The sequence below is a fragment of the Anguilla rostrata genome, chromosome 2, assembly GCF_018555375.3.
Source record: "Anguilla rostrata isolate EN2019 chromosome 2, ASM1855537v3, whole genome shotgun sequence".
Classification (NCBI taxonomy): Eukaryota; Metazoa; Chordata; class Actinopteri; order Anguilliformes; family Anguillidae; genus Anguilla; species Anguilla rostrata.
In genome coordinates, this window is record NC_057934.1 from 68,834,200 (window position 1) to 68,849,853 (window position 15,654).

The following is a 15,654-nucleotide window of genomic DNA, read 5'->3' on the forward strand; positions in this document are numbered from 1 at the left end:
ATACAATTAATTTGAGCAACGTGCACCGATGTAAAATTGAAAAAGGTTTTAAACGTCCAGTCCATTCATACAGTTTTGATATTTTACTGGAGCGATTTAGATTAAGTACCTCGCCCAATGGTACAGCAGCAGCCCAGCTGGGAGTCGAACCCACAACTCTTTGCACCCCAGGCCGGGTCCCTGTCCCGCATACTACACTGCCAACTGAATTTGACAACACTAATGCAAAAAAAACTTTATTGCAATCTCAAAAGCCCATAAGCCCTTCACAATCTCAACAGACCTGTTTTAGTCTAGCAGTGCCTCAGACTTAAGTTCCTCTATTGTGTTTTTTTTAGTTTTTAGTTTTTTTTAAAAGTGGAAGCGTGATAAAAATAAATGATTCAGTTGTTGTCATTAATGGTTTCCATGGCAGCGGCCCGTACGGCTTGTTTGGGTCTGCGGCTGTGCGTTCGACGCTTCCTGTGTTCCTTCCCCATTCCAGCCGTCTGGCGCTGGTCTGTGGGAAGGCGCCCCCCCCCCCCCCCGCCCCCCTCCCTGAAAGGGCAGTCCCTGTGTGCGCGTCGCCATGGACACGGCAGGGCAGCGCGCGGCCCGATGTGACTCAACCGGTTTCACCCGCACGCAGGGCGGGGGGGGGGCCGGGGGGGGGTTGGGTTGGGCGGTATCGCTGCCCGGGGTTGCGGCTGTGAGAGCAGCGTGTCACAGTATCTGCCCCCACCCCAGTCGCGCAGTCCCCGAGCCGCTAGCACAGCAGTACAGCGCCACGCGCGTTAATTCCCCTAACGACCCCCCCGGGCGACGCGGAACCTCAGACTTGTCCCGCGCTCGGTTTGTGGAAGGTGAGCGGAGCGCGTCCTGTCCTTATGCAAGCACGCGCGCCTCTGTGCTTAGGCCTGCCTGCCTGCCTGTGTGTGTGCGAGCGCGAGCATGTCTGTGTCTGTGTGTGCGTGTGTGTGCGTCTGTATATGTGTGTGTGTGTGCGTGTGTGTGTGTCTTTGTGTGTGTGTGTGAGTGAGTGTGTGTGCGTGTCTGTGTGTGTGTCTGAGTGTGTGCGTGTGAGTGAGTGAGTGCGCGCGCGAGTGAGTGTGTACGTGCGTGTGCGTGTGCGCGTGCGTGCGTGTGTGTGTGTGAGTGTGTGTGAGTGTGTGTGTGTGTGTCTCTGTGTGTGTGAGTGAGTGAGTGTGTGTGTCTGTGTGTGTGAGTGAGTGAGTGTGTGTGTCTGTGTGTGTGTGAGTGAGTGTGTCTGTGTGAGTGAGTGAGTGAGTGAGTGAGTGAGTGAGTGAGTGAGTGAGTGAGTGAGTGAGTGAGTGAGTGAGTGAGTGAGTGAGTGAGTGAGTGAGTGTGTGTGTGTGTGTGTGTGTGAGTGAGTGAGTGAGTGAGTGTGTGTGTGTCTGTGTGTGTGTGAGTGTGTGTGTCTGTGTGTGTGTGTGTGAGTGAGTGTGTGTGTGTGTGAGTGAGTGAGTGTGTGTGTGTCTCTGTGTGTGTGTGTGTGTGAGTGTGTGACCGCGTGCGCTGACTCTGGCTGCTCTTCTGCTTCCTGATGCAGGGCTGCCTGACCCCTTCGCCAAGGTGGTGGTGGACGGCTCGGGGCAATGCCACTCCACGGACACTGTGAGGAACACGCTCGACCCCAAGTGGAACCAGCACTACGACCTGTGAGCCCCGCCCTCCCTCCTCTCCCCCCCCACGCCCGCCGCCGCGTACACACCTGGGCTCAGTCGAGGCTCCCTCTCCCCCCCCCCCCCTTGCCCGCCGCCGCCGCGCACACACCTGGGCTTAGCCGAGGCTGGCCGATGGCTCGCGCGGTTGCACAACCTCTTGCATCAGGCCGTCTGGTGGCCGTGTGTGATGCGCTGTGGGTTTGCGCTGCTGTGTGTGTGTGTGTGTGTGTATGTGTATGTGTGTGTGTGTGTGTGTGTGTGTGTGTGTGTGTGTGTGTGTGTGGTGTGCGAATGCGCTGCTGTGTGTGTGTGTGTGTGTGTGTGTGTGTGCGAATGCGCTGCTCTGTGTGTGTGTGTGTGTGTGTGTGTGTGTGTGTGTGTGGTGTGCGATCGAGAGACGGATTAGAGTCATGGGTGTCTGATATGCAGGGAATGTACAAACTGTGACAAATAGGGGCGGGGTCAGTGCTACAGAGCGGCGACGCCCTCCCGCGATCGCTAATCTCAAGTTCGGAACAAAGCCGAAGTAATGCAGCCGAGGTTTTCTGATTGATGGCATGAGGTCATCGGGCTGCTGGGATTGGATCTGTGTTTGTGAGAAACTGTACAGTTTCTGTTTTCCTCCTCGGCTGGTCATGTGACGCTCGGGTTCCTCGGGCCACAGCGGGGGGGGGCGCTTGTTCAACCTGTACTCCCGAAAACCGAAAGCTTTCTGCGGCCTTATCACGGAGCTGTTTGTCTTTCCCATGTTTGTGTCTAGGAATTCAGGCCATTTTGTGATTAATTTTTTGGTTTTCCCCTTGATTTCCTTCCTCCGGAGTCCAGATTAGTCACTCGGTGAGAGAGCTCTCGCTGAGGGGCCCTTTTCCTCGCCGAGGAGCCCTTTTACCTCGCCGAGGAGCCCTTTTCCTCGCCGAGGAGCCCTCTTCCTCGCTGAGGAGGCCTTCTCCTCACTGAGGAGCCCTTTTCCTTTGTGTTTGGGTTCTCTCTGTGAGGTTCCGATGCTGTTGCTCCATGCTGAGCAGGCCGTGGGGAGGGGGGGGGGGCTTGTCCATGGCGATGACATCACTGTGCTCTTGGGGCGCTTCAGCACCATCCACAGTCCGCAGATTAACTGCAGGAATTCTGTCGAGTTTAATGGGTTTCGGTGGCGAGAAACTGCCGTCAGGAATTTCAAACTGAGGGGTTTTTCGCTGCTAAATCTGGAGACAAACGTTTTTAAATTGCCTCTAATTCCAGTGCTGTCTGCTCAGGGTAAATCACGCTGTATTTCCAGGAGCTGCCCTCAGCATGCACTGTGGAGTGACCGTCCTGGTTTTTCGTGTGTGCAGTGAGTGGCCTCAAACGTAGCTCTCAGCCCGGGCGCGTTTGAGTGGGACGTGCGTCATGTGACACGGCAGACGCTCTCTGTTGACGGTGACAACACTGGCGGCCGGCCCACACCGCACGTCCCGTATGCCCTCACTGCGTCCCGGGCGAGCGTGTGCACTGAGCGTGTGCACTGAGCGCGTGCACTGAGCGTGTGCACTGAGCGTGTGCACTGAGCGCGTGTGCACTGAGCGCGTGCACTGAGCGCGTGCACTGAGCGTGTGCACTGAGCGTGTGTACTGAGCGTGTGTACTGAGCGCGTGTGCACTGAGCGCGTGTGCACTGAGCGCGTGCACTGAGCGTGTGCACTGAGCGCGTGTGCACTGAGCGCGTGCACTGAGCGGTGCACTGAGCGCGTGCAGTGAGCGTGTGTGTACTGAGCGCGTGTGCACTGAGCGCTGTGCACTGAGCGCGTGCACTGGCGTGGCACTGGCGGTGCACTGGATGGTGTGTACTGAGCGCGGTGCACTGAGCGCGTGTGCACTGACGCGGTGCACTGGCGTGTGCTGACGCGTGTACTGAGCGTGTGCGCTGAGTGTGTGTGTACTGAGCGTGTGCACTGAGTGTGTGTGTACTGAGCGCGTGCACTGAGCGTGTGCACTGAGCGCGTGCACTGAGCGCGTGCACTGAGCGCGTGCACTGAGCGCGTGCACTGAGCGCGTGTACTGAGCGTGTGTACTGAGCGTGTGTGTACTGGGCGTGTGCACTGAGCGTGTGCACTGAGCGTGTGTGTACTGAGCGCGTGCACTGAGCGTGTGTGTACTGAGCGTGTGCACTGAGCGCGTGCAGTGAGCGTGTGTGTACTGAGCGCGTGCAGTGAGCGTGTGTGTACTGAGCGCGTGCGCACGCTGTCCTAAGGCCCGGGCCGTTTTAAGTAGCGGTTGGGCTGTGAGGAAAGGACAGCGCCTGCACTTCCCGTCTCCGAGACTGGGTCTGCGTTCACACTTCACACGGGCTCCTCGTTGTGGCGGGAACGGGGGTCAGCGTGTGCGAGCGGACGCACGTGTGCGTTTCCGCGTTTGCGACTGCGTCCACAGAGCCGAGCGGACGCGTCGTCAGACGACCCCTGACCCCTGACCCCCTGACGCTGTCAGAGGAAGTGACTTGCATGCCGGGATTGGCAGACGGGGGGAGTCTCGCTGGCAGCCTGCCGCCGCTCGGCCCACCCGAGGCCGAGCGCCCGTCCCTCGCCAGCTGTTCTCCTGCCCGCTCACCACCCGTGCGCGCTCAACTGGGTGTCCTGGCCTGCTGGCTCTCTGAAGCCACACGATGGGGGGCCCTACACACACAGTTACATACTGCATGATCAGGCTCAGACCTGCTGCCCCTTTCATTTCCTCAGACACTCACTGTTCCTGCCTTTCTGCTCTGCTGGCTCTGGAGCTCACACACACACAGCTGCAGCAGAGCACACACACACACACACACACACTCACACACACACACACTCACTCACACACACACACACGCACACACTCACACACACACACTCACTCACACACACACACACACACCACACTCACCCCTCACACACACTCACACACTCACTCACACACACACACACACTCTCTCACACACTCACACACACTCACACACACTCACACACACACACACGCAGCACGGCAGGAACCGGAGCAGCCGAGCACAGATCAGTGGCGTTCTGTCCGAGACAGCATGGCTCGCGTGTGACGTCACCCTGTCCGCAGGCTCGCTCTTTCAGGCCAGAACGCTCTCTCCACCTCTCCACCGGTCCGTCACCTCTGTGAACAGACAGGAAGGAAGGACAGCGCATCAGGACAGCAGCAGCAGCAGCAGCAGCAGCAGCAGGCTCAGTCTGCCGTAAAGAAACCTTTTATCGTTGGGCAGACGCTCGTCTTTAACATTTGGCTGCCGTTGGGTTCTGCGGTCGAGGAACAGTGTCGGATACGCGTTGTTCTCCGTGGCCGTGCGCAGACCTCTCCGTCTCTCCCGTTTGTGTACGAAGGCCTGGAGGTGCTGCGTTCTCTGCGCCTCCTCTGAAGCGCTGGAGCCGTGCTGTAGGCCTGGTGTTAATCGCTTCCCTCCCCAGCCTGGCCTTCTCCCCGCTCAGCTCACACACACGCTTCCCTTACCCAGCCTGGCCTTCTCCCAGAGCTCACACACGCTTCTCCCGCCAGCTCACACACACGCTTCCCTCCCCAGCCCGCCTTCTCCCGAGGCTCCACACCGCTTCTCCGCAGCTCACACACACGCTCCCCTCCCCAGCCCGGCCTTCTCCCCGCAGAGCTCACACACACGCTTCTCCCGCCAGCTCACACACACTTCTCCCGCACAGCTCACACACACGCTTCCCTCCCCAGCCTGGCCTTCTCCCCGCTCAGCTCACACACACTTCCCTCCCCAGCCCGGCCTTCTCCCCGCACAGCTCACACACACGCTTCTCCCCGCACAGCTCACACACACACTTCTCCCCGCACAGCTCACACACACGCTTCCCTCCCCAGCCTGGCCTTCTCCCCGCACAGCTCACACACACGCTTCCCTCCCCAGCCCGGCCTTCTCCCCGCAGAGCTCACACACACGCTTCTCCCCGCACAGCTCACACACACGCTTCCCTCCCCAGCCTGGCCTTCTCCCCGCACAGCTCACACACACGCTCACACACACCCTCCAGAGAGCGCGCGGAATTTGCTGTGTCATTCTGAAAGGAGGAATGTTTACCGGCCCCTGAGCCCGAGACGACAGTTTCTCATTTGTATCGCTCCGTGTGTCTGCCTCCACGTTTTCTCCCACGACGCTGGGTTTTCCCAAAATGTAAGAGCGTTTTATAGAAAGAGCGTGAATGTGGAGACTGCATGATCTTTAAAAAAAAAAAAAAAAAAAAGAGTAAATGAGTTATAAGACGGCTGGAATGAGTCTTGATTAACTTTTGCCAACTACAAAAATACAGACTCGTGGATCTCTCTTAGTCGGGGGGGGAATTTCGATATGAGCGTTGCACAGCTGTGAGGGGGATGAATAAAGAGTGAGACTGAAATTAATTAAACGCGCTGTTCTCTGTGGTTGGGGGTGGGGGGGGCGGGGGGGGCAGGCGGTGGGCTGAGAACTGAAAGTCGGTCAGTGGTGTGAAATGAAAGAGTGGATTGATGACTAATGCTGACTCTATGTAGTGGAACGACAGAGGTCATGTCTGTGTGTCTGTCTGTCTGTGTGTCTGTATGCTGGTGGAGAGGAGAAACCCCCTTTCCCGCACGGTGGGAGGGGAGCAGAGGTGGCTCTGTTGGGAATGTTGTAATTAGAGCGGTGGTGTAAGTTTACCGTAAGCACCCTGTGGGAGAAGCTGTCTTTTGTTCGCCGGGCGCGGGGAGGGCCGGGGGGGGGACTTCCTCTGCTTCGCACAGACACGTCCGTTCGTCCCGCGCCCAGACGGACGGGGTGTCCCGCTCGCAGTTCGGAGCGCGCTCCCCTGCGTATTCGCCAGGGTTACACGCCGTCCCCTGGTAAAGGGCCCTGGATGAGCAACCCAGTGGAGCCTAGTCCACGATGATCCTGGTAGAGGCTGGCTTGTGACAATCCAGGTGTAGATTGGTCTGTGATAATCCAGGGAAACTGGTTCTGTGATAACCCCGGGTGAATGGTCTGTGAAACCAGGTAATTGGTCTGTGATAATCCAGGTGTAAATTGGTCTGTGATAATCCAGGTGTAAATTGGTCTGTGATAATCCAGGTGTAAATTGGTCTGTGGTAATCCCAGTGGAGCCTGGTTTGTGGTAATCCCAGTGGAGCCTAGACGCCTAGTCCATGATAATCTCGGCATAGGCTACTATGTGATAATCCTGGTAGAGGCTGGTTTGTCATTATCCCGGTGTAAACTGGTTTGTGATAATCCCAGCGGAGGCTGGTTTGGATAATCCCGGGCAGAGGCTAGTTTGGGATAATCTAGGTATAAATGGGTTTGGGATGATCCCAGCAGAGGCAGTGTCCCACTCTCCAGTCTGATCGTGGTGTGTTTGTCTTTGCCAGGGCAGGGCAGGTGTGTACTCAGCAGGGGGCGCCCAGTGCATCATGGGAAAAGTCCCAGTGAAGTGTGCGCTGTCAGCGGCCGCTGGGCGTGTCGCCTTCCCCCGCCTGTGCAGCTGGGCTTTGGGTCACCTGCAGCGCTGTCCTTCCCATCATGCCGTGTGTGTGTAAGGATGTGGGTCAGCAGCTGCTCCCGTCAACAGCAGGCAGCTGCCAGCGAAGACACTGCGTGCTTGTCCTGATGTGCGTTTCCAATGGCAACGCTTGACACTGACAGCCCTTCTCTCCCCCCTCCCCACCCCCCACCCCCCCCCACCCCCCACCTCGACCTCCTCCCTGAAACCCAGATACATCGGCAAGTCGGACTCCATCACCATCAGCGTGTGGAACCACAAGAAGATCCACAAGAAGCAGGGCGCTGGGTTCTTGGGCTGCGTGCGTCTCCTGTCCAACGCCATCAACCGCCTCAAGGACACGGGCTGTAAGTCTCGCCTCTGGATGCTGCCGTTTTCGGTTAAAGGGCCGTTTCCCCCCACTCTGTCGTCATCATTTCTGCCTTTCTGCTCCGGCGGGGATGCTTTGTCTTAATAACGGAGAGTGTCGGCACGTCTTAAACTCCTCTTATGCTTCTCTTACCTTCCTCGCCCTCGTGGGAAGCCCAGAATGCATTGCTCCTCACAGCGAGTTGCCGCATCTGCAGATGTGCTGTTTATACCAAAATGTTGCTGCCTGTGTTCCCCTTGTACTCAGTCCCTGAAGCACGGTACACTAAACCCTTAACTGATTTGATAGGCGTCAGCTAAAATACCGAATTGTCAACATTCCATTAAACTAAATTACTGAAGGGCTTTGTAATTCGAGTGCCCGTTCCTGTGTTCGAGAGGACGATGCACAGCGCCACGCACTGAAATCAGGGAATCGTGACCTAACCGTGGAAAGAACATAGATTTTCTCTCATCGTGAAACCAGCGAGTTGCTTTCTAAAATGAACGTGTGCTAAATTCGTACCGGTACGGACAGAGGTACGGACTTTCAGATTTACTGTCGCCTTCCAGTCTTAGCGTGCGTTTGTGCACATCGCGTGTGCATCGTCTGGCCTGGTCTGGTCTTGTTATGAATTAACTGCCTTGGCCTCCCAGATTCCCACGAGTGATTCATACGTAGCATATAGAAACATTCAGGTTTTATTAATGCACATAACTTTATCATTATTACCCCGTTAACAGCGTCAGATCAAAGGGAAGGGCCCTTTATTCCGCTGCCCCTGCTGGAGGCCAGCGCCTTTAGGTTGTGTTATTGATTGGCTGCCCTGTGGGCGACCGTCTGCTACGCCAGGCTGGGGTGTCAGGTTGGCTGGCTGTGGGTGGGGTGGGGTGGGGGGGGGGGGGGGGGTTACCTGGGCGTGGCTCTCCTCCTCCCCTGCAGCTCTGTGGGTGTGCCCGTCCCAGAGGGTGTGGGGTGCGGGGGTGCGGGTGCAGGGGTGCGGGGGTGCAGGGGTGCAGGGTGTAGGGGTACAGGGTGTGGGGTGCAGGGGTACAGGGTGTGGGGTGTGGGGGTGCAGGTGCAGGGGTGCGGGGGTACAGGGGTGCAGGGTACGCACCGTGACACAGGGCAGCTGGCCGCGAGGGGCTGCATCCCGTCACATGACCTCACGCACCCTGGGCTCCCGTCTGTGGCCGCGGTAGGCCTGCGGTGTCGCCACGGCGACTGAACGCCGCGCGCTTCCTAGAACTCTGGCGCTCGGCCGTTTCCTGGAGCTGGCCGGCGAAAGCAGCGCTTTCTGCCTCCCCCTTCTTTCCTTTTTTCTTTTTCTTTTTTTTTTTAACCAGCAGCGAGTTGCGCCACTTCCTGCCACTTCATCTGGTCTCACAGGTCCCGGCGTCGGACCCCTGACCGCACCGTCTGGACCGCAGCGCACAGGCCGTGACTCTGAACTCTGAACCCTGCGCTACACGCCGCTGCTTTTATAATTCTGAATATATATTTTTTTGTAGTCATTTTTCTGGGTGGTGTAGTTTTTCTCTCTGTCGTGCAGCAGCACTGCTGCACTGTAAACAGTCTTCAATCTTCAGACACGCTTCAGTTTTTTTTCTTTCCTTTTTTTTTTTTTCTTTCCTTTCCTTTCCCGAATGCCTCCCATTCCAGCCCCGTGAGCGCGGCTCTGTCCCTGTTTAGTCTAGACACGCATCCTGAGCAGATCCGCAGTACGGCACAGACTCCCGCTCCCTCTGTCTGGAGACGGCCCCGGCCGGCCTGCCTGCCTGCCTGGCTCCTTCGCCCCGGAGCGCCTTCTGCCCAAAAACACACGTCCCTCTGTGAAGCGCACCGTCAGCGGGACGTGCGCCACGCTTCCTTAAAAAGCGCCTTTTAAATCTGCGGGCTTCGTCTGCCGCGCGGCCTGTTCAGTGTTTAACTCTTATTTCCCGTCTGGCGCCCAGCTGTTTCTGTTGACCTCGGTTGCATCACTTGTTATTCCATGTGTTGTTCCGTCTGATGTCTAACGAGGGACTTGTTAAAGTTTTAATCTGGTCCCGAACGGCTCCGTGTGATTGGACGCTGAGAGTGCGCTGATGGTGATGTCACGTGGACAGCGCGCGGTGTGGGAATTAGGCCGTCTGATGCTAACTGCAGCCGCTTCAATAAACAGATCAGCCTCTGATGCTAACTGCAGCCGTTTCTATGAACAGATCAGCCTCTGATGCTAACTGTAGCCGTTTCAATGAACAGATCAGCCTCTGATGCTAACTGCAGCCGTTTCAATGAACAGATCAGCCTCTGATGCTAACTGCAGCCGTTTCAATGAACAGATCAGCCTCTGATGCTAACTGCAGCCGTTTCAATGAACAGATCAGCCTCTGATGCTAACTGCAGCCGTTTCAATGAACAGATCAGCCTCTGATGCTAACTGCCGCCATTTTAAGGAACAGATCAGCCTCTGATGCTAACTGCAGTCGTTTCAATGAACAGATCAGCCTCTGATGCTAACTGCAGCCGTTTCAATGAACAGATCAGCCTCTGATGCTAACTGCAGCCGTTTCAATGAACAGATCAGCCTCTGATGCTAACTGCAGCCGTTTCAATGAACAGATCAGCCTCTGATGCTAACTGCCGCCTTTTTAATGAATAGATCAGCCTCTGATGCTAACTGCAGCCGTTTCAATGAACAGATCAGCCTCTGATGCTAACTGCAGCCGTTTCAATGAACAGATCAGCCTCTGATGCTAACTGCCGCCTTTTTAATGAACAGATCAGCCTCTGATGCTAACTGCAGCAGTTTCAATGAACAGATCAGCCTCTGATGCTAACTGCATCCGTTTCAATGAACAGATCAGCCTCTGATGCTAACTGCAGCCTTTTTAATGAACAGATCAGAGACTGGACCTGAACAAGCTGGGCCCCAACGACAATGACACCGTGAGGGGGCAGATAGTGGGTGAGTACCCCCCGCCTGAAAGCGCCCCCCTCCCCTCTCTCAAACGCCCCCCTCCACACGCGTAATGCACACGCGTGTGTCTGTCCCCTGGGCCAGCGTGTGTGTGGGAGGAAACGCACACGCGTGTGCTAGTCTCATTACCCGTCGCTGCTCCACTGCCGTTATAGCTGCCCGAAAACATGCGCAGCTGATCTTTTTTTATTTTCTTTTTATTTATTTATTTATTTTTTTAGTTTTAAGTAAATACGCAGAACAGGCAGCTGAATTGACAAAGCCTTGAAATATTGGGGTGTGAAACGCGCACGGTGGCCCGCACTGTTCTGACCGAGGAGAGCGGGGCGGGAGCGGGCCGGCGCGGCGCGCTGAAACAGGGCTCCGGCGTTGCCGTGGTAACGCCCCCGCGCCCCCTCTTGTGTTTGTCCAGTGAGCCTGCAGTCCCGGGACCGCATCGGCACGGGGGGACCCGTGGTGGACTGCAGCCGCCTGTTCGACAACGACCTGCCCGACGGGTGAGTGGGTCGCTTCGTTTTCTATTTTTGTTCGTTATCGTATCGGTGCGTAGTCCAGCCAGTCCCGCTGCCGTGGACGGCCACGGACGTTACGTTACATTACAGGCATTTGGCAGATCCGTTACATCACAGGCATTATCCAGAGCGACGTACCACAAAGTGTATAACCATAACCAGGAACAAGTGTGTGGAAACCCCTAGAGGGAAGTACAGGTCCAAGTGCAGGGAACAACCGCATGGTTTAACTTGGACCCTGTAGGTTTATCTGACAACAAAAACAGCAACAAAGCAGTCTATGCGAATAAAACAAGCAGTAGTTCAGTAGGCACAAGTGCAGTAACTAAGTCAACTAAGGTAAACAGACAGTCGCCTTTTCTTAAGAAAGCAAAGACTTTGAGTGCGTCTGGCCTGAATGAGTGTCCTTGCTGTGGTAAGGGGCTGTCTGCACTATGGATTATTATAGAGTAGAGAATATGGAGTGAGCATATGGGGGGGAGGCCCTTCAGCAGCTGAAGCTAGTGAAGCGCAGGAGAGGCCATTGGGATATACTGTGACCCAGCAGGTGTTCATCCCCTCCAGGTTGTTGGGGTTATGTTGAGGGTTTGTGAGTTGAGGGGATGGGAGGTGTTTCGTGGGGAGTGGCACTGAGCACTCGGCTTCATTAGCTGGGCTCACACGCTAGGCCCTCACACCGAGCGTCTGGGTTCAGCTGCATGCTGGGAATTCCAGTAGCTACACTGTACTTCCTGTGCTGCCGTTGTGACCCACTGTCCATTTCCTGGAAATAGCACTCACTGCCTTTATCTCTGTGTACTGTGTACATTCTTGTGTGTGTGTGTGTGTGTGTGTGTGTGTGTGTGTGCATGCGTGTTTGTGTGTGTGTGTATATGTGTGCTCGCGTGTGTGCGTGTGTGTCTGTATGTGTGCATGTGTGTCTCTGTGTGTGTGTGTGTGTGTGTGTGTGTCTGTCTGTCTGTCTGTCTGTATGTGTGTGTGTGTGTGTGTGTGTGTGTGTGCTACTGCTTCAGCTGGGAGGAGAGGAGGACTGCCTCGGGCCGGATCCAGTACCTCAATCACATCACGCGCACCACGCAGTGGGAGAGGCCCACCAGGTGAGCCCCCGTCTTCACTCCAGCTCCCCAGCACCGCAGCCCCCAAACACTGCAGCCCCTCAGCCCCCCAACACTGCACCCTGTCCTCACCGCTGCCCCCCAGCACTGCAGCCCCCCAACACAGCAGCCCATCCTCACCGCTGCCCCCCAGCACTGCAGCCCCCCAACACAGCAGCCCATCCTCACCGCTGCCCCCCAGCACTGCAGCCCGTCCTCACCGCTGCCCCCAACACCGCAGCCTCCCAACATCGCACCCTGTCCTCACCGCACCCTGTCCTCACCGCAGCTCCTCAGCACAGCCTGGCCATTCTGCCCGGATACAGCAGCTCGCCTTTCACGCTGCGCCCAACAAACAGCAGCCTTCTCTCTCACTCGCTCGTTTAGCACGTTAGCACGTTCGCTGGAAGTCATTTGGCTCCTGAGTGGATTCCCAGAACAGCGCAGAAACAGAACCCCAGTGTGCTTTTAGCCTCGATTTCGTGTTGATGATGATGGGGGGGGGGGGCGATGTGATTTTGCTGAAATAAAATATCCGTGTCGCAGTTTTTGTCTTCTGGCATGTCGTGCCAGTGAGCGGCAGTAAGGGTTCTTGCCGGCGTCTGAGTTCAGTCAAATTCTCGTTCTCCAGAATCCCTCGGGCTCATGTACAGCGTCGGGTTTCCTCAGCCAAGCTGACGACGGTCACCCTCGGCCAATTAAAACTGGCTTGTTCGACCGCATTGTAACGGGAAGACGACAGACGGCCGTGGCAACAAAAAAAAAAAAAAAAAAGATACAAGCAACAATGCAACAAAAATGCACGTTGGTCTGGTCCTGGCTTACCGCGACAGACAAGAAGCGGCCTGGTGACACAGCAGACACGGCGGCTTTGGGTGAATTTGTGCGTCCCTGGATCGTCTTCTGCGCTTTAAAACCCTCCTTCAGCGAGCTGCAGTCAGGATAGCAAGCCTGGTAATTACACCCAGCGATAATGGCCACCGCATCCCAAGGTGGTGACACACACTCCCAAACTCCCCCCCCCCCGACCCCCGTGGGGGGGGGGCGGCGGTCAGCTGGGGGAAGAGCGGACTTAGCGGGGGGGGGGCCAGACTGCAGGGCTCCCCTCTCCCTCTGTCCTTATCAGTGCCTTTCCTGTCCCTCCCCCTCACACAGGCCGAGGCTGCGTGCTGTGTGTACCGCACTCACACACACATTTACACACGCACACACATACACACACATTCCCTCACACACACACACTCACATGCACTCACACACTCCTCACACACACACATTTACATACACACACACACTCCTCACACACACACATTTACATACACACACACTCCCTCACGCACTCTGACACACACAAGCACACACACACCTCTGAGAACATCACCATTTTGGGAAATTCGAGTGCTTGCCTGAAAAGGGTTGAGTGTGTTCAGCGCTCTGGCGCAGTGGCTGCCTGTTGACTTCACGCTTGCTACGTAACACAACTGTGGAAACCACTGGATGCAGTCTCAGCCCCGTGTAGTGTTGCTGAGGGGGGGGGGTGCTGATGTCTCCATGGAAACGGGCGTGCCCCCCCCCCCCCCCCGCTCACGCCCCGTGTGTCTCCGCCCCCCCACAGGCCGGCGTCGGAGTACTCCAGCCCCGGCCGGCCCCTCAGCTGCCTGGTGGACGAGAACACCCCCATCATGGCCCCCAACGGCGCCTCCTGTGGCCAGTCCGGGGACCCGCGGGCCCAGGAGCGGCGCGTGCGCTCCCAGAGGCACCGGAACTACATGAGCAGGACGCACCTGCACACCCCACCCGACCTGCCCGAGGGCTACGGTAAGCAGCCGCAGCGACACCCCCGCGCCCGGCGGGGGCGCCCTTTCCGTACTCGCGGTGGACGTGGGCGGAGCCACTGCGCGGTCATTTGGGGTCACAACCATCCCTGTTCCACAGAATTAAAGTAAAATTTATTTTATTTTATTTTTTTTGGTAAGGCATTTTAATTGTGCAGTATTGTTATTTACGTGTCTGTGGTGATTGGTTCCACTGCGGCCAACCCTCCCCGCCCACCCCTGAGCCGCGATTGGTCATCCCCGATTTAGGGCCACCAAAGTCCTAGAGCCGGCTCTGGACGTAAACATGTATCTTTTTTTTGTTATCTAAGGCCACGGTTACGGAGTCATAGGCCTGCTACACTGGGAGTGAGATGCAGGCGCGCGGGCGGGGCGCGCGGGGCCTGTGGAAAGCTGGCTCTCAGGAAGCCTGCGCTAAATGAGCTGAGCTCAAACGACGGGATCAGGGGGCTGCGGGAGAGACCGGAGGCTGGCCGGGGCGTCTGAGCTGGCTTGGCCGCTGGGCTGTTTTATTTGGCAGGGAGGGGAGGTGGGGGGGGGGGGGGTGTGCGTGTGCTGAGCCCGTCCTGGTGTGATCTAACCCCCCCCTCTTGTTCTTTCTCTTCATATACCATTCTCTCTATCTTTATCTCTCTCTTGTTCGTTCTTTGGCTTTCTGTCTTTCTCGCTCTCTCTTTTTTTTTTCTCTTTCTCTCTTCCTCTTTCTCTCTCTTTCTCGCACATTTTTCCTCGAGGGGGGGGGTGAGGGTGGTCGGGAGCAGAAAAGGGGAAAGCTTTAAATTCAAGACCGAACTGTGAATGGCTTAATCATTCACTCATTCATCCCTTTCTTCGTTTGGCCGAGGCCTGTTTCCAGGGAGATTTACGGCGTGTTATAAAGTACCAGGACAGGCTGTCAGGGGATAATACTGGCATTTCAGACCAATCGCAGTCTGTTCCGATATTGTTTGGCACCCTTATTTTCTAAAGGGAACATCGGCCCTTTTAACGTATTAAAGAATGTTTGTGCCTCTGGTATGACATGTTAAAAAGCTTCTGTTCTGTTAATCATATTCGGAGTGGATGAAACAGGACCGTGTCTGTCTGTGGAAATCTGTGTGTGTGTGTGTGTGTGTGTGTGTGTGTGTGTGTGTGCCTGTGTGTGTGTGTGCCTGTGTATGTGTGACTGTGCCTGTGTGTGTGTCTCTGCCTGTGTGTGTGTCTCTGAGTGTGTGTATGAGTGTGTGTGCTGTGTGTGTGTGTGCGAGTGTGTGAGTGCATGTGTGAGTGTGTGTGTGTTTGAGATTCTGCGTGTATGATTGTGTGTGTGCGTGCGTGTGTGTGTGTGTGTGTGTGTGTGTGTGTGTGTGTGTGTGTGTGTGTGTGTGTGAGTGCCTGTGTGTGTGACTGTGCCTGTGTGTGTGTGTGTGTGTGTGTGCGTGTGTGTGTGTATATGTGGAATCTGTTGGCCTGTAGAGGCTCTTGGTGCAGCTTGCTCTGTAATTGCATCACTGAATCATGGAATTAGAGGAGGGCAGCAGGCCTGCTGCAGTGGGGCCAGCACTAGGCTCTGTAGTGCTTTAGCGCTAGGCACTGTAGCGCTGAGCTCTATATCTCTGTAGCGCTTTGGCTCTGTAGCGCTTTAGCTCTGTAGTGCTTTAGCGCTAGGCACTGTAGCGCTGAGCTCTATATCTCTGTAGCGCTTTGGCTCTGTAGCGCTTTAGCTCTGTAGCGCTGAGCTCTATATCTCTGTAGCGCT

General features: G+C 56.2%; 1 protein-coding gene across 2 annotated transcripts in view; it reads left to right on the forward strand.

Annotated features, from left to right (window-relative positions):
• The window catches only part of smurf2 (SMAD specific E3 ubiquitin protein ligase 2), a 75,494-nt gene that overhangs the window by 35,595 nt on the left and 24,245 nt on the right, over positions 1-15,654 (forward strand). For both annotated transcript variants that reach the window (XM_064324275.1, XM_064324276.1), the window contains exons 3-8: positions 1,550-1,658; positions 7,378-7,511; positions 10,398-10,463; positions 10,888-10,972; positions 12,001-12,084; positions 13,697-13,899. In XM_064324275.1, coding sequence (XP_064180345.1) covers positions 1,550-1,658; positions 7,378-7,511; positions 10,398-10,463; positions 10,888-10,972; positions 12,001-12,084; positions 13,697-13,899 — 681 coding nt within the window. The remainder of the gene's footprint in view (positions 1-1,549; positions 1,659-7,377; positions 7,512-10,397; positions 10,464-10,887; positions 10,973-12,000; positions 12,085-13,696; positions 13,900-15,654) is intronic.